The sequence below is a fragment of the Fukomys damarensis genome, unplaced genomic scaffold (assembly GCF_012274545.1).
Source record: "Fukomys damarensis isolate Sample0158 unplaced genomic scaffold, DMR_v1.0_HiC HiC_scaffold_24, whole genome shotgun sequence".
Classification (NCBI taxonomy): Eukaryota; Metazoa; Chordata; class Mammalia; order Rodentia; family Bathyergidae; genus Fukomys; species Fukomys damarensis.
The window spans coordinates 68078417-68096801 of NW_022900936.1; the positions used below are offsets into that span (position 1 = coordinate 68078417).

The 18385-nt window shown below is 40.3% G+C and overlaps 1 protein-coding gene across 18 annotated transcripts in view; it reads left to right on the forward strand.

Moving 5' to 3' along the window:
- Positions 1–18385, forward strand: part of Kalrn (kalirin RhoGEF kinase) — a 584665-nt gene that overhangs the window by 399216 nt on the left and 167064 nt on the right. For 4 of the 18 annotated variants that reach the window (XM_010618201.2, XM_010618202.2, XM_019206735.2 and 1 more), the window contains exon 34: positions 606–2007. The exons of the other annotated variants lie outside the window; for them this stretch is intronic. In XM_010618201.2, coding sequence (XP_010616503.1) covers positions 606–668 — 63 coding nt within the window. In that variant the 3' untranslated portion in view covers positions 669–2007. Of the gene's footprint in view, positions 1–605; positions 2008–18385 lie in introns of those variants that run through there. 18 annotated transcript variants of the gene reach the window in all.

Below are 18385 nucleotides of genomic sequence, written 5' to 3' on the forward strand. Positions count from 1 at the left end.
GATTACCCCACATCATGGCCCCTAACAACACAGAAATCATAAGTTTCATGTGCATTACTGACAAACATCTGCTACATAAAAGAGTAAACTTTTCTCAGTTTCTTTTCCCCAGTTGAATGTTGTGGCAAGACTTGTTAAGCAAGAAAACATAACAGAGTGTATGAAATAGGCATTAAGTATCACAGGACCTTCTTTTCATGCCTCCCTGTTTGTACTGTTTCTGGCACTACTCCTTGTGTGTCTGGGACATTGGGAAGTCACTGAAGGACTTGTCCACAACAATCTAACAGGCTGAAGGATATGATTTGGGTACTGACAAAGTTAGAAGCAACCAATCAGTGATCCTCATATGGATCCCGGACCTAGTTGGTTTCTTCTGAACTTTCAAACCAAAGCGTGTCTTCTAGAACATTCTGCTTCCTCCATGTCTTCTTCAAAAAGAGTGATTTTGGGCTCTCTAGGTTGCACTCTGTGCATTGGGTTACTGGAAATACAGTAGGGTGCACTGATGATTTAACTCTTTTTTCTATAAAGGGCCATGGGATCTCATGCAGATTTTTGCAAAGTCATATGCAAATCACAGAGCCCAGCCCTTTTCTTAACAGGATGGCAACCTTGTTCCTCGGTGGCACCTGGGACCTGGAGATCCTTTCTCCACTTACGTTTAGCGCGCAACCTGGGACTTGTCCCTGCAGCTCACCGGGTTAGCCGTGGCACCGTTGGGACCTCCCACCAGGACTCCAGTCACCCACCTCTCTTGAGACTGCTCTGGCAGAGCTGGTGTGGGGTGCAGCCTTTGCTCAGAGGGCAACATGTTCCAAGCAAAATCTGCCCACCTGGGCCATGGGCTCATCCTTTGGGCCTTCCTGCTTCTATCCTGGGTGCAATCTGAGGTTTCTGAGCTTCTCTCTAAAGTCCAAAATGTCGGGACAATAGGGGCTAGTGTGAACACTGAGTACCCCCAGGCCCTTGCTACCCTAGAAGTCTGCAACACAAATGGACAGGTTAGCTAGAGGGATGTGTTTGTCTCCCTAGTTCTTCTCCAGGTTGAATATTTCTATCAATAGTGCCCATCAATCTATAAACATCCATCATTTAACTCTGGCTTGTCTCCCCCATATCATGACATAGAGGGAGGAAGAAGAGATGGTTTATGATAGAGACAAGGGTTAGCTCTAGCTTTTCCAAATATTAGCAGTAGCCACTTCCCCAACAGATTTTCTACTTCTTCAGCATACCCAGGTTTTGTCATGTTTTTCCAGCTCCTACCTCTCCACACTCCTTTCTGAGGACTCCAGTTCACAAACCACTCTTCCAGTCTCCATGGTTCAAGTTGTCTCATTGGGGGTGGTCAGAAGTATGAGAAGATATTATAAATGAAACAAACTGGCCACGTATTGGTAATTGTTGCAACTAGATGATGGGTACACAGGTGTTCATTATTGACCATTCAGATGGTCTCCCCATTTTTGTATATGTTTGCAATTTTTCATAATAAAATATTTTTAAAAAGTACTCCAACTTCCACAACATTTGAGAGAGAACCCTATCCCCTAATGCAGTTTCACAGAAACCCCACACCAAGACAAGAGGCAAAGATGATTTCATTTGATATATAAACTCATTTTCTAACCTTTTTTAAAGGCCCGCTAAGAAATAGTCTAAATCTTACTTCTAAGAGGTCCTGAAGTTGGGCTCACTTCCCAGCCTGGGTTATGGGGGAGGGCAAGGGAAAAGGTTCCTTAAAGTTTACACTTCTATGTATCTCACAATCTTATTGTGAGGATGTGACTTGTTCAGTGTTCTGAACTTTGTGAAGGATACATGCTCTCAAGGCAAAGTGTTATTCTCTGAAATTGAACCTGGCTCAGGAAAGGACTGTCTTTGTACTTGAATATAAATCCAATGGAGAACCTTAACACGGGCATTTGCATGACTGAGAATTGCTGCTGTCTTTTATCCGTATGTCACTTTCTTGAATGTGTTCTAATAAAATGATTCTAAAGCAGGCTGTTGATATACAATGATTTATAAATACTTTCTGTGGAGTGCTGAGGCCCTTAATTCTCTGCCAAGAATCTACCCCATCCCATTTTCTGGAAAGATCTATCAAGCTGGGGACAGATGCACTGAGCGTGTGTGTGGCATGATGGCGGCACCACTGCAATTGCAGTCACTAATAAGGATCATATCAACCACAGAGACTTGTCTTCTGGTTGCCTAGCAACCGAATTTGCTTTCCAGCATAAAGAGGATCATATATATGTGTGCGTGTATATATATATATATATATATATATATATATATATATATATATATAGGCAGGAACAGGTGTATAATTCATTCTGCCAGGGAGGGAGTGAGGGAGCAAGGTGCAAGGAGAGAAAAAGGCAGTCAAAAAGACACTGGCTGGGTTTAAACTCATTCTGTGCAGTGATGGGTCTCAGCATCCTCAAATGTTAATCGATTTTTAATTTTTATTTTCAAGATTCTACCTTTTGCTATTAAGCCATAGCAAGTTACAAATCCCATTAGGCAAACTGGTATGTTTCCATAGGTAGATATTTTGATATATACTTTTTATCTCAATTCTTATACCCCTTTAGTCAAGAATAGTTAGGGAACTTTCATGAGCCAGTAACAAACTTAGGGCAATTCTTTGGTAAAGGAGGCACTGTTAGAAACCTCATGGCCTAAAGACTTTGTAAAAGGAAAGGGAAGACAGAACCAGACAAGGAGGCTTCCATTTCCTGAGCACCTTTCTCACACCAGATCCTAGGAAGGCGTTTTATATACTCCTGTAATTTTCACAGCCATCCAGAGAGGCAGGTAATAGTGTCTATTTTCTAAAAGAGGCTACAGCTAAGATAAATAATTTGAGCAGACTTAGGCAGCTAGAAAAATAGCAGATATGTGATTCAAATCTAGGTTTGTTGTTCCAGATGCATGCTTTTGCAACCTCTAGGGATGGCCAGGTGCCCTCCCGCAGCTCCTCCTTGTACACCTCCTGCCATTATCCAGTCAATGGGCTCTCCAGCCAGAGGTGCCCTCAGGGTGCAGACCAGCATTCTTCCCTGTACTGTGAATACTTCTTCCAGGCCAACGTGTTTGCAACACATACTCACACACCTGGCACTTGGTTGTGTAGAGCTCTGACTGACGAGGCAGTAGTCATTGTTTGGTTTTCACAGGGATCTGTTTACTCCTCAGATATTTATAGAGTCTTCAAGTGCTGGGCATTCTTGAGTTAGTTGAACCATCCCTGCTCTCACCCATGTAAAAGGATATATAATAACCACCAGAAGGGATCCTAAAGTCATTGAGATGAAACTGAGACCCAGAAATGTTTGCTCAAGCAGCTTGCCCAAGACCGTATTGCAAGTTAGAGGCAGAAGAAAGGCTAGAACTGAGAACTCCCAATTTTTATTCTTATGGTACTTTTTCCTCTACTATGTCACGCTGTTCTGTTGCATAGCTGTAGAATTTCACCCAACCCTGACTATCCATAGAAACATATCAACCAGTCAGGACAGTGTTCCCATTCCTAGCCAAAAAAAAAAAAGTACATTTTGAAATAATAAACAATATAGTGAACTAAATCCCTGGGATTGTTCTGACTAAGCCCAAGTTTGCAGACCTATCTCAGAGCTCACAGTGGTCACAGAGTAAGGCAATGTTCCCATGCCCAAGGATGCTGCTTAATGAGGAGGTACAGGTGCTTCCATGTTTTGACCTGATCCCAGTATTTCCCCATCTTCCAGAATGAGCAGTTACTCACTCATTCCCTCATTAATTCAACAAGCCTTTCCTAACCGCATAGCAGTTCTCAGAGTCAAGGACACAGTGGTGCCAACACAGACCACCCGTGTGGATCATACATTCCCACTGAGAGGGACAGACAATAAATATGCAAATAATGCAGCGTAGTAGGAGGTGATAAATGCTACAAAGAACAATAAATCAAGGGAGTAAAATAGAGCTGGCTGGAAGTAGGGGGTGCATTTTTAATTAGAGTGCTGAGGAAAAGACCGCCCTGACAAAATGATGCATTGGGTCATCATTATATACATACATACATATATGAACAAATCAGTAATAAAAATGATCTCCTCTTTGTAAGTGTGACATACAGTGCATTTAACAAGGTTTAACATGTGGCTTTGGCCCAGCTCTGAATAGCCAGCAGTACAGTGTGATTTGAAAGGTCTTCAGGCTGCTTTCTCTGGCATGTCCCAATGCCCAGTCCCCAACTTTTTCTTTTCTCCTTTGGGCTAATGCAGTGGTTCTCAAATTTGAATATACATGAAAATCATCACCTAGCAGGCTTGTCAAAACAGATTCCTGATCCCCATTCCCAGAGTTTATGCTTCGGTATGTCTGGGCTAGACACAAATTTGCTTTTCTTAGAAATTCCCAGATAATACTAATATTGCTGGTGTAGGACCCACACTTAAAGCACCACTAAGTCAGTATAGCTAGAAAATTCCAGTTAAAATGAAACTATTGAGAAATGATGTGCTCATTAGGATGCATGAATAGCATTGATGTAGCTATCCTTGCAGAGCAACATCCTTAAGAAATGGGACTATTTATTTAATGGGATGAGACTCAGAAACTACAACCCACGACCTCAAGCAATGAGAATTTAAGGCAAGGAACGTATCCAGAAAAGGAAGTACAAATAGTCCTTCACTGTTGTGCTTTTCCATAGCTGTGATAATATCACAAGTTCTTTTGCCAACTACTTCCACTTGACCAATTAACTTGTTGGTAGTAGAATGGGTGTCATGGTTACATTTTACAGATAGCAGAAGTAAAACACAAAGAGGTTATGAGGCTTCCTGTTGGTCATCAAGTCTAAGAGCCCCAGTTGCCTTTCTCTTAGCTTCGTGTTCTTCCTTAACACTCTTCATGACACTAGCAATAGCAGTGTCCTGGGCCATCTACCCTTGGTCATTAAGATCCAGGACATGTAGCTGCTCTCTGCCTTTTGCTGTGTTAAAAATCCCGCTTACTGGGCCAGGGATTTAGCTCAGTGGTTCTGCCACCTGCCACACAAATGCAAGGACCTGAGTTCGATCCCCAGTACCAAAAATAAAACCAAACAAAATCCTATTTACTGTAAGTAGGTTATTCACATGAGTAATTAACTGGCATTAGCTCCTGCATGGATTTCCTACACCATAAGCCCATTTCTTTTCTCCTCTTCTCCTACCAGGTATTATACAGAGAAAATGCCAACTCATTTTATTATTAGCCTAAGCTAGAACTATTCATTATGAAAGCAAACCTGCTAGGGAAAAACACACATAATACTTTCCAAAGGCAAATAGGAATGACATTTTGATTATATGTACCATTGCTTCCATTCCACTAGCGGAGATGACTGAAAATTTTCTGTATCACTAAAACAAGCAGCAAAATGAGAGTGGATTTTGCTAAATCTGATAACTAATGAATCACATTCTCAGGTGTTTAAATATACCCTCTCTCCCACAAACAGTGAAAATAAAGAATAAAAGTGTCCTTCCCAGTATTTGCCTGTGAGGCCTCCTATTGACTCTCATGGATGGTTAACCTGTGGGTCACAAGGAGCCGCCTCCCTTAAGTTTCTGTAAGGTCTTTTACTATCCATGAGCCCAGTGTTTTAGAAGTTTAATTTACAGAATTTCCTTCATCTCTCTCCCAATGTGTGTATTCTGCACAAACTACCACTGGGACCACTCATTTATTCAATAAACATATGTTAAGCACTTGCTATGCACCGGACCTGGTAAAAGCCATGGAGAAGGCTACAAAAATGGGTGAGAAATAATCCTATCCTGAAAGAACAAAGCATATAATAGAGTTACTCTCTAAATCAAGCAGAATAGTCTACATTCAAGTATATTCTAGATGTGATTTGTAGTCCATGAGAGCTGCTCCCCATTTTCATTCTTTGTACTTGTTGTATGCCCAAAAGAAACTAACTGATGAGTTAGTGAAGTTTCAACATAAAATAGGCACCATTAGGAAAGAAAACATACCTGGGGGAGAGAAAGGTGAAATGAGGAACACTATTTTGGAGTTCTGGGCACATGAAGAGATGAGTATGCATCAGCAGTCCAAAAAGCAGGGCAGACAAGGGGGCATTTTAGGATCTCACACCTGAGATTCTAGGATCTCATACAAACTCACATTCCACATATGGACCATGGAAAATTGAATAAACCTTTAGTGATTAGAAATTCCATATTGGCGAAAGATCCAGAATGAGCATGTGTTTGCTGAGTTTTAGACTCCAAAGCATGTGTGAAAATATTCCTTAAAAAGACATCATTCAGCAGCACAGGGACTGAGTCTATAAGAAAAGCAGCTGGGTTGAGAAGACAATGGGATGAAGAGGGTTCCACTAGTTTGGTCAGTGTCAGAGCGCATGAGAGGAGAGGAGATTCAGACTGTGATCCAACAACGTGGGAGTGTGTGGTTGTGTGTGTGTGTGTGTACACGTGCGCATGCACATATGTGTGCACCAAAATGTATATGCATAGCACAAGTGTTGAAGGTCAGCAGTAATGATTTTTAAGTCTTTTAGACACATTCCAATTCATAATCTGGAAAGGAAGACAAGTTTAGAAAACCAAAAGTAAAGACAGAAGCGAAGAACAAGACTGTGGTTCTGGTGGCCACTGACATACCGTCCTTCTGCTTATGTTGGCCACTTGAATCTGTCACAGCTTTATGTCTCTCAGTGGCTCCAAGGGGCTTCCCAGACTCTGACACCTTTCTTCCCAGATTTGGGTTTTGTGACTTGTGGAAACTCAAGTCAGGAGTTCAAAGAATATATATAGCTGATTCTCAGATCTGCCCTTAAAACCCCTTTTCCCCAGTTCTGCAAACTTGTCCTGCCTCTGGAAGGAATTTTCTCAGCCCCAGTGCAATATCCAGTCTTAGATCACCAAGAGTACTAGTGGCATAATAGTCCACCCATGACTGCCATGGGTCAGTTTAGTCATAAATAATTATAGCTAGAGGATCAGAAACAGCACTAGAGGAGGGAGTTTCTATGTAATTGCCTTTGGGTTTCTGAGATGATGGAATACAGAGTATTACTTCTATTTGTAAAGATATCTAGGGACCCTGGTGCCTGTCAGTGGTGACCTTTCATTGTTCTTATACCCTAATACAATCTGGAGCTTTTAGATTGAGATGGAGTGGGTGGGTTCTGCTGGGTGGTGGTTAGAGATGCATCAGAGTAAAGGGAAGGACAAGGATGGGGTGGAGTTTAAACATAGTTCATGTAGGGCTGGGGATTTAGCTCTGTGGTTCCACCCGCTGCCTCACAAGCGCAAGGTCCCAAGTTTGATCCCCAGTACCAAAAAAACAACACCAACAAAACAAAACAAAACATTGTTCATGTAGAAGTAGAGTTCAGATTGTATTGGTATAGCACTCTCTATGTTGCTCTAGTAATCTCATAGACTCACAAGAACTTGTGTGGGCGATTTGGCCCTGAAAGGAGCAAGTTAGTGATAAAATCACCTTCTACAATTGTGCTCCTTTAAGGCTGACTAGAAGTTAGCAATGGAAGTAGGAAGCTTTGTACCCTTCAGTCTCTCCTGTGTTCCCATTAGTTATTGACGATTCTGACATGTTGCTTTATTTTTGGTATTTATGGAACTGTTCAACCAGCTTGTGGGAATGCTATAGATTATAAGCCTCAAAGCCAGGCTGTCATTCTAGGTACTGTCTGTGCCCTGCAACAGGCAGCCTTGGGGGTGGAATTGGTCCCTAGAAAGAGAGACCCGTGCAGTGGGCAGTTGCTTAGCTGGTGTCGCAGAACAAAAGTGATGACATTTCAGCTTCCTGACACAGGCTGATTTTAGGGCCAGATGGGTGCGTGACTTCTAGGACAGGCCATCAGGCCATCGATCCAGCACTTCTGGCATCTGGAGAATGAATGATTGAAAAATTAAAATGAGAAGGTAATTAGACCAGTGAGTCTGATGGGCCTGCAAATATGATTATTTAGACCACAGCCCATTTCCTATCACATCCCAAACCTCAAAAATCTGAATAGCTCATTCTTCTGGATTAAATTTTTTATACAAGAATGCACTGGGAGCCCAGAGTGGGAGGAGTGGTTTGAAGGACTAAAATGAGACAGCAGTGGGAATGACGCTGGACACAGTCTCTTTTGTAAACATTTAATGTGGGGAAGGAATATCAAGGGTGATGCCCAAAGTAATGCGGTGATTCGGACTCTGGAGAGCCCCACAGCAACCAAGGTTCTATGGCCATGTCTGGCTAACAGATCCCCTAGAGATCAGCGAGGGGGTCATATGTCCAAAAATACAGGAGAATAGATACTGCTAATGATCAGCGACTCTCAAGAAGTATTAGGTGTCTATTATGTTCATTCATTTATTCATCCAACAAGTATTTATTAAATACCTACCATGTGCCAGGTACTATTCTAGACAGCAAAGGCAACGCAACACCTCCCCTATCCCCCCCCAAAAGAAACCCTGTTCTCATGAGTCTTACATTCTAGTGGGGCTACAGACGAATAGGTAAAATATGTAAAATGCCAGGATGTATGCATTCTCTGGTGAGAAATACAACTGCAAATGAAGTGGCATGAGGGAAGGACCTGAGCTCTGGGCTCACACAGTCAGGGACCCGGGGATGGTGAGATTAGCCTGGGTCTCAAGGCAGATGGTGGTAATGAGGCTGTGAGTGTTGGAGGAGTGGACGGGGTAAGGCTTCTGCTCTTACATAGGGTTTTAGAAATATCTTTTCATTAGTGCCACCCCAAAAAAAGCACGAAGACTGAAGGAACAACTTTATCTAAGAGGTGTAGAGAGTATAGCTCACTGGCAGAGCACGTGCCTAGCATGAATGGGGCTCTGGGTTGAATCCCCTGCAGCACGGGGAAAAAAAAAAAAAATCTAGAAAAAGGCAGGAGCTCTCAGGTAAGATATCCTCTCCCTCAGTATTCATTCATGCCTCCACTGGTGCCAAGAGGGCGCTCAGGAACATGCACTGGAAGTCAAGTGGGAACCTGAGACTATGCCCCTAGCACCTACCAGGATTCAAGGGGAGAATTTCCGATCTGACACTGGCCCAGATGAGAGGAATCTGGATTCCATTCAGAGTGATAAGAACCTCATTGTATGGTACAGTTTATGTCCCTCAAGATCACATGGTGAGATTCTTAAAAATAAAACAAAACTTGGTCCAAGTTCTGCATGAATCTAGGAACCAAGAACTCATGAAGTACAGTATATATAGTATTTCTAGAAACTAAAAAAGGCATTGAAGATTCTGAGCAGCATGCTAAAGTATTTGTTTTTGTCCTTAAGAGGTTTAAAATATAAATTCCCTTTGGTTATTTCCCTCATCTCCTAGCAGACCCCACGGCCCCTGTAGGTGAACTTAATAAAAGTCAGCAGTAGGAGGACGCACAGTTTCCATCCTTGCTTACGTAGAAAGCCAACCGCATCACCCAGACAAAGACTGAGAAAGTCCCATTTAGCTTTATCACAAACAGGACATTGCCCCAAGCAGACCCAGTAAAGAGGTGCAAGAATTCATGCTGGAGTCCTGGGATCATAATTCTTATAGCATCTGTTCCTTGGACCCAGCTAGTAGATATGCTCAACCTAGATCTGAATCCCTGACAGCAGGAAGACAGCCCACTCGCAGTTGTGGTGTAAATGTAGCTTCCCTCTTTCCTCTTCCCATACCCCACTGAAAGCTCATTAAGCTTAGGCAGCAGGCTTGGGAGTTAAAGAGAATTTGGCTTCCTCCTCTTAGCTGTATCATTCTGTCCCTGCAAGACAAGTTATTGAGGTTGAAGCCAAATGAGAGGGGAGCTCAGGATGCCAGCACACACACACACCCTCCCATTGTGTAACGGGTCCCAAGCTTCACCTCTAGAGGTACACTGCAGGACTAAGTCTGGGAGGTTGTCTCCTATAGATGTATGTGACATTAGTTAACCCCTTCAGGCAAGAACTTCATGGGACGAGTTCGTCTTAATTCAGATCCTAGTCAGGAGCCAGGGGGTGTAGTGGCAACAAGATCACATTCTCTCTGTGGCTGTCAGAAATTGAATGTGACATTTGGTTCTTTTCTTTTCTTTCTTTTTTTTTTTTTTTTGATCAATACATGTACTCACCAAGAGGTTTCTAACCCTACCTGATATGTATCAACTATCTTTTGACTTTTCCTGATAAACATTTACTTTTGAATATGTCTCAGACTTAATCTATAGAGTGTAAAAACTTACAAAGTTATATGTAGATGCAGATAATTAGCTGAATGAAGAATTAGTATAGTCTTACAGGATCCATGTCAAACTATGCTAGTAACTGAACTGGTGATGGCTATAGGGTAAGTGCTGTGAGGCAGGGATGGTTGTCTGCTGTTTTTCACTGCTGTATCCCCACTGTATGTACTAACGCTGTAAGTATAATTGCATTACACACAGAGTAAATGTAATCTACTTAGTGCACAGAAATACCGAGAGATATTCTCTATCTTTAATAGAACCAGACCATAAGTAAGTCCTGCTGTTTCACTTCAGAGGAACTGGAAGGATTTCTTCTGAAAATGCCATACTTGGCAAAAGCACGTAGCGTGGTCCTTGAGTTCCAGATAATACAAGGATAGAAAGCAAATTTGATGCACAAGCTGATGGGCAAAGCTAAAATATGAGATCCCTGGCCGGTATAGGTAAACAGGATGGCAGCTAAATGTAGCAAAAAGGATTTAATCAAAGGAGCAAGTAAACCGTGGAAGGCCAGGTGCGTGGTCAGGTGGGGGAAACTTCAGTGTGGTTTGGTCAGTGACAATTCACAGAATGCTGATAAGTGAGGATTCCTCTTAATACACCTTTTATTCTGTTATGCACTCATAAATTTTTTAATGTACCACTTGACTTCTGAGGTTCTTTGGATCATTTCTAATTAAGAACGGTAAACGGGAAGATTTAAAAAGTAAAAGCACCAGGGGCCAGGAGCAGTGAAGAGAGGAAAATAAACCTAACAAAGTACATGTCTCAAAAAACAAAACAACTGTTACAAGAGTCAGATTTGAAAAATGTCTCTCATTTGGTTTGCTTCACTGAGCTGGTTGCCAATGAGGAAGACTTAAATTCCAAAGACAGTGTGAATTGAAAATGCACTTCCCTTCTCTGCCCTTCCCCACCCACATGCTCATGGTTTTCATTAATTCTGGAAGCTCCAAGAAATGAAAATGTACGAATCAACCCATCTGTCATGAGCCAGCCCAAGAGATGGACAACAGTGGATTATGATGCCAGCTCCCTGGTAGCAAGTAAAGCTGCCCTTCAGCTTGATTTTATTGTACTTTAGGACTGTTCCAAAAGTACACAAAAAGAGTATACAATATTCTTAACTAGAAGAATTTGTAGTCCATTTGGGAGAGAGAAAAAATAAATGCTCAGAGAGCAAAAATTCATACCATATAATATAGGAATAGCTATTGCATCAACCTGAGTGGTCTAAAAACTAGAATGATCTCTGTTCCTTCTATATATCTATCTAGCATCAAGGATGAGTCATTGAATATGACAATAATCTTCAGATCGCTTTTTAAAAACTAATAATGATAGAAATAACAACAATAAAATCTGCTATATCTGCCAAAAATTATTGCATTTAATGTGTATTTGTCTTAGCATGGTTCCATTTTGTCTCCAGTCTTTTTCCTTCTTTCCTTCCTTCCTTCACTTCACATTTTTCTTCTTGTGGTATTGGGGATCAAACCTAGGGGCACGCTGCCACTAAACGACATCCCCAGCTCCTTTTATTTATTTATTTTCGGACAGAATCTCACTAAGTTGCCCAAGTGGTCCTTAAACTTCCATTCCTCCTGGCTTAGATTCCCAAAGTACTGGGATTACAAGGATGAATCACTGTGCCTGACCCTCTCTTTCATAACTTGACCAGTCTTTCCATGATCCTGGACTCTTAGCAATACTCATCCCCAAGATATTTCTAACCAGAAAATAGGACAAAAGCAGATATATGTGTCAGGATAAAACTAGGCTGTGCTGTAGTAAAATTTTGGTGACTTAAACCAATGTGGATTTATTTCTTGCTATCTGTACCTGTTCACAATGTATTTTGGCAGGGGACTCTATTCAATATAGACAATCAGGGACTTTGGCTGATAGACCAGGTTCAGACATTGCCAGCTACCATCCAAGATAGAAAGGATTCCAAAGGTTCTTGTACCCACAGTTAAATGCTTCTCCTTGGAAATAACTCAGGATCACTGCTAGAACTAATCACATGGCTCTAGTCAACCACATGAAAGCCAGGAAAAACTGTAGTTATGTATTTAGAAGATAGCTAGAAATGTTTGGTGAACATCAGAATGACCCCCCCCACACACACACACACAGTTGACATCAACGCATATTTGCAAATATATGCATTTTGGCCCCAACTCAATAATTACATTCTAGCTCTAATTCAGACAAGTATTCAAATTTGGACTCTTCTCAGCAGATTTGTGTGTATGTGTGTATTTCAGATTTACACATTGAAGATTTACCCACTATTCACATTTAGTTCACTATTCGTTTTCTGTTACTCCTACTTCTCTAATTTCCACAAATCCCACCCATGCATACTACACCCTATATAAAGTGAGTCAGTGCTAATGTCAGTGTCCAGTCAGAATATAAAGATGGGCAAGCTTCCTTTTTACCCTGAAACTTTTTCAGACTTAGGGAACCAATTTTTAGGACAGGATGCCTCAGTGAGCCCTTTTGTATTTTAGAGCTGAGTTAGTTACCTTCCCCACATGCCAACCTGTGCAGTGCTCTGCTAGCAAGATAGTCTACACAGTGGGATGCTTACAAGATAGCAGCATGACCTCACTGAACCTCATACAGCAGAGTTACTGACTAATGCTTCAGAGGTTATTTTACGTAAGTGTAAGAACATAGCCCAATTGCCATGAACTCTTGAAATCTGGGCATGATAGTGCTTGCCTGTAATCCCAGCACTCTGGGAGACTGAGGGAAGACACTCATAGATGCAAGCCCAGACCGGCCAAGACCCTGTCTAAAAAAGTTTGTTTTTTTTTTAATTTTTAAAAGGCTGGGGATATAGCTTAGTGTGAAGGCCCTGCTTCAGAGAGTGGGAGAGGGAGAGTAGTAAAAGAAAAATAAATTAAGTGAATATATGCTCCGTGTCTTATTCACTTATTCATGCATGAATTTAAAAGTGTATCGGAAAAAAAAAAGTGTATCGAACATCTAACATATAACCTGGGTTAAGTGAGCAGAAGAGGAAATGAGTATACTGGCTAGGTCATGGCACTAAGCTGAAGAAGACTGATGTGTTTAGAGAAAGTAAAGGCCTCTCTCTGGAAGTCTCAGCAGAGTTAAAGAAAGTACAGATTGAGTATCTCATCCAAATGCCAGACCAGAAATATTATGGAATTTTTAATGTATGCATAGACTTTACCAGCTGACCATACCTAATTTGAAACCCTAAAACCCTAAATCCAAAGTTCTTTGAGCATCCTATTGTTATTCAAAAATTTTCAGATTTTGGGGCATTTCAGCTTTCAGAGTTTTTGGGTTAGAGATACTCAGCCTGTGTGACTAATTAAGTAAACAAATCGGAATAAGAGGAATTTGTACTCAGGAAGGAATATGTGAAACTTCTACTTCTTACCAAGATACAGAAGCCAGGGTCAGGTTTACTTCTCTGCCTGAGAATATTTTTAATAGGAAAAATATAAGAAACAACAATTTTCAGGATCCTGGACATCAGATATTGTAATACCTGAGAGACAGGGGGAAAATGTGATTCCTATAAATAGCCCAGATCACTGGTTTGAGCTTCCAGGTTTCCATACAGGGAAGAGAATAGTGCCTGCTCCTACCTTCACACACGTGGGGCAAGTACCTTAGTTGTGGGGGAATATTAAACCCTGAAGTAAATATGGCTCCAGTTATACCTGTAAGACTTAAAGAGTCAAACTATTTCCTGGCATCTTAACTGCATCTCAGGACAAAGCTCAATAACACACACACAAGAAATAAAGTATCCAATAAGGCAAACTCCACAATGTCTGGCATCCAATAAAAAATTTTCAGGTATGCATAGAGGCAGGAAAATATAACCTTTAATGCAGAGGAAATTTAACCAACTGAAACTGACCCAGAATTGATGTAGATGTTAGAATTAGCAGATGTGCTCATAAAAATAACAGTATCCCATACATTTGAAAAGCTGAATGGTGACATGGAAGATATTAAAGAGATGCAGGTTGAACTTCTAGAGGTAAATGTCTGAGGTTAATAATTTAAAAAAAAAAAACCTTCATGGGACTAAGGGTAAATCAGACATTGCAGACAAAAAGATAATTACATTTGAGGACATACTAATAGAAACTATTCACAGTGAAACACAGAAGATGCCGGTTTAGATGTAGATATAGGTATATGTATGTGTATTCTTCACCACATGGATTAGAAGAGATGGAATATGAGTATCAGTGTTCTAATACAAAATCTTTTTTGGTGTAGATTTCTATGCCTCATCATAGTATAAGAATAAGGATAAAATAAGATCTTTCCAGATACACAAGAACTTAGAAATTTTAGTATTCGTAAGCCCTCACTTTTTTGAAAAAGTAAACTGAACCCAAAGAGAAGAATTAGACACAAGATGATATAGTGAGCATAGAACACACTAAAATATTGTTGTAAAAAATAACTTAATTTTGAGAAAGAAAAAGAATAACCACTTAAAACAAAATGGAAAGTTTTGAAGGTGAGTGAAGCAAGCTCAGAGCTTTGACTTGAAAATTGGAGTAAAAATAGGAATTAACTTAGATTTTGTTAGAAAAATCTGGCATGATAAATAATAGCATAGTCTTTAAAAGAAAAAAAACTGGAATGTATACTTTTAATATTGACAGAGAAAAATAAGAATAAAGTAGTCTGGATCAGTCCAGCAGAAAAAAAGTAAATAGGCAAACACAACTGGTGTGAAATAGAAAATACGAACAAAATATGACAGCAAAAAGCCTGTTTGTTGGAATCACAATAATATGGATAGACTCAATACATTGATTAAATACAAACGTTTTTCAATGGAGTCTTTTAATAAAAATTCAGATACGTATTGTATAAGTGAAATATAAGTCAAAGCAATATTATAATAAATAAAGGAAAAGAAGGAAAGAAAAGATCCACCAAGGAGATATTAACCAAAAGAAAGTGGGTATAGAAATTTCAAGGTCAGACAAAATATAATTAAGATCACATTCTTTAAATTTTTTTGTTGTTGTTATGTGTGGTATGAATGTTACTCCACCAAGCTAATATAGAAAGCGCTACCTAGAATTTAGGTGCTGCTGTGCCAAGATATGTTTTAAAAGAAAGGAAAGAGCAACAACAGAAATAAAATATATGGTGATGGCTTGGAGGAGAGCTGAAAATAAGCTAAGATTCAAAACCAGGAGCAACAGAGCCCAGTGAAATAAGTGATTAAAAGCCAGCATGGTGGAACATGTCTGTAATCCTAGCCCTCGGGAGGCTGAGGCAGGAGGATTGCTGTGAGTTCGAGACCAGCCTGGGCTACATAGTGAGTTCCAGATCAGTCTCAACTACATAGTGAGACCCTGTCTCAAAAAAAAAAAAAAAAGAAAAAGAAAAAGAAAAAGAAAAAAGAAAAGAAAAGAAATAAGTGATTAAAAGGCTCCCAGGTGGGAACCCAGGGAAGGTCAGACCACACCCACTCACCTGCAGAGCATCTTCCAGGGCTGCACTCACACGGGAGCAAGGGATTGTAGCCCACAGGGGTAAATTCCATCAAGGAAGAAGACAGAACAGCCAAGTTTTGGACAAAAAAAAAAAAGTTGTATTAGCAAGGACAAGAGAGAAAAGTCAGGTGCAAGACTTGACTGCTGACTGTGAGCATCCGTGGGACAGGAGTTTTCTGGAAGCTTGTTTGGGGAAATATGGAAATAAATGGTTCTACCCAACTTGAAGGGAAACGCATAGGAAAAATCTAGTAGACATTGGAGGCTGTCTCTTTTGGATTAAAGCTGTCTTTTGTTATTGGGCTGAGGATATAGCTCAGCGATTGAGCAAATGATCAGCATTCACAATGCCCTAGATTCAATATCCATCAATGCCAAAAATAAAAAAAGTGAATTGATTGATATTCATCACTACTTAGGTTTAAGAGATTACAGAACAGCTTTTTAGAGGCTAATTATCCCCTAGTTGGTACTTTCCCCACAATTTTTATAGCTCTTGCCAGGGCACTATTTGGGCCTTTTAACAAGTGGAAACGCAGCAGAGGTCTCCCCACAGATGTAAATGAGAAAATCAGTACATGGCTGTACAGTCAATTAGGTGTGTAGGGGCATGCCTCATACATATCTTCTTTAACACTATAAATGTATAAATACTAAGATTATAAATATTAAAAGCCATAGAATAAGCAAAAAAATTTGAGAAAAAAACTATGTTCAGGTATTCTCACATGGACTCGGCCATCATCAGTTACTTTCAGTTTGTCCATACTTCCTTCACAGGCTGAATTACATACAGCTTGTTTCTCACCCTTTCTTTTAGATAGAGAGTTTCTGGGCAATACCTGGCTGACCTGATGTGAAAACTTTTCCCATCTGTTCAGTCTCTGGCCACGTGGGTTTTGGACCAGTTGCATATTAGGTATGACAGCTTGCTAAGGCCTCATAGTAAACCCTCTGGCATTTTCCACTCTCTCCCCCTTTGTCAACAAGATATTCTATGAGCTAAGCTGCCTTCAAATTTACTTTTCTATCTGGACCAGAATTTTTAAGAACATGGAAATTAAAACCTTCCCTTGTCTGCTTTCAAGAGACCAGTCGTCTCTATCAGGATTATGAAGCTTGGCTACCTATAAAAGCAAAACACACGATACTAGCTGAAAGAAGAGAAAAATTTCTCTTTCTCTCTCATAACAGATGCCTGAAGGTAAGCAGTCCAAGACTCATAAAAAGAAAGATCCACAAAGTCATCAGGTACCCAGGCTGCTTCTAGCTTATTCCTGCACTATTCCTAGGGTTTGGTCTAGTTCTTGTAGGCAATAATAGATGGTGTTCTAGGGAGCTAGTGAAGAACTAGAGTCACCTCCCATATTGAAGAGGATACTTGCACCAGTAGTGAAGCCAGCGTCCCATTGTTCATTGCGCATATGACTGCACTCATTGCCAGGGACCCTAGGGAATGTAGTCTTTTACTCCGTAGTAGCATACCCTCAAAAGATGTGTCTTATTGCTGGGAATTTAGCTCAGTAGTTCCTCCACTTGTCTCACAGAGGCAAGGTCCCAAGTTCGATCCCTGGTACCAAGAAAAAAAAAGTTATTACTAAGAAATTAAGAAAGAATAGATTCTATAACACTATCCCTCATTATTGGGAATAATAGCAATCCATTATGTATCTCTGTAATTAATTTTTTTCTTCTACATTTGCACTTATTTTGTACAGAAGAGCATTAATGCATAGCAAAATCTTCCATGAGACTCTGAACTAACTTGTTCTATATATCAAAAAGGAGCATTGTTTTACCGTCTTAACATTTAAAATGTATTTTAAAACATATCGGTATTTAATGAATTATGAGTAATTTTCCTCAGAATTGATGTTGGCACAGTGAAAAGTCCAAAGTTATAAGCCAGTAAGAGGAATTTAAAATATAACTCTCTCCAAAAGGATTTAGAGAGCTTTATTAAAACACAAAGAAAGAAGTGAAATCTAAAAGTTAAACATAGTCCAGATGAAGGAAGCCAAGGATGTACAAGTATCAAAAATATTATGAATCAAAGCATAAAATTTTCCGTATACTTTAGCAAGCTCTAATCAATAATAACTTGAAAATCTAATCTATTTGAGAACATTTTTAAAACCACAAAGACTATGCTATTAAGACACTTCCAATCCAATGCAAGTCAAAAATGTAGACAAATGTCACCCAAGGCAAAAGTGTGCTGGAACAGAGGTGCCAGTGTCTAGACAACCCTAGCGAGGACTCTGTGGACTTGCTGTGACAGCAATGTGATAGGGGCTGCCGTACTGGGGTCCATGGGTGTGTCTGTATTGAGCTGAACTCACAGGAGGAAGGATTTGCATGCAGAAGGTGCCAGGAATGCGGTGTGGAAAAAGACAGAGCCTGCTCTAGACTGAGAAAACATTGAAGAAGAGGACAGTATGATCAAAGTCCACATTAGAGGGTCAGAAGTAAATTTGCCTTCATGTTTTCTGACAGCAAGAGGAAAAAGCCAACATGGTTAAGTGAATGATATTTTGGCTTCTTCCACCACAGCTTTTTTTTTTTTTTTTTTTTTTTTTTTTTTCCT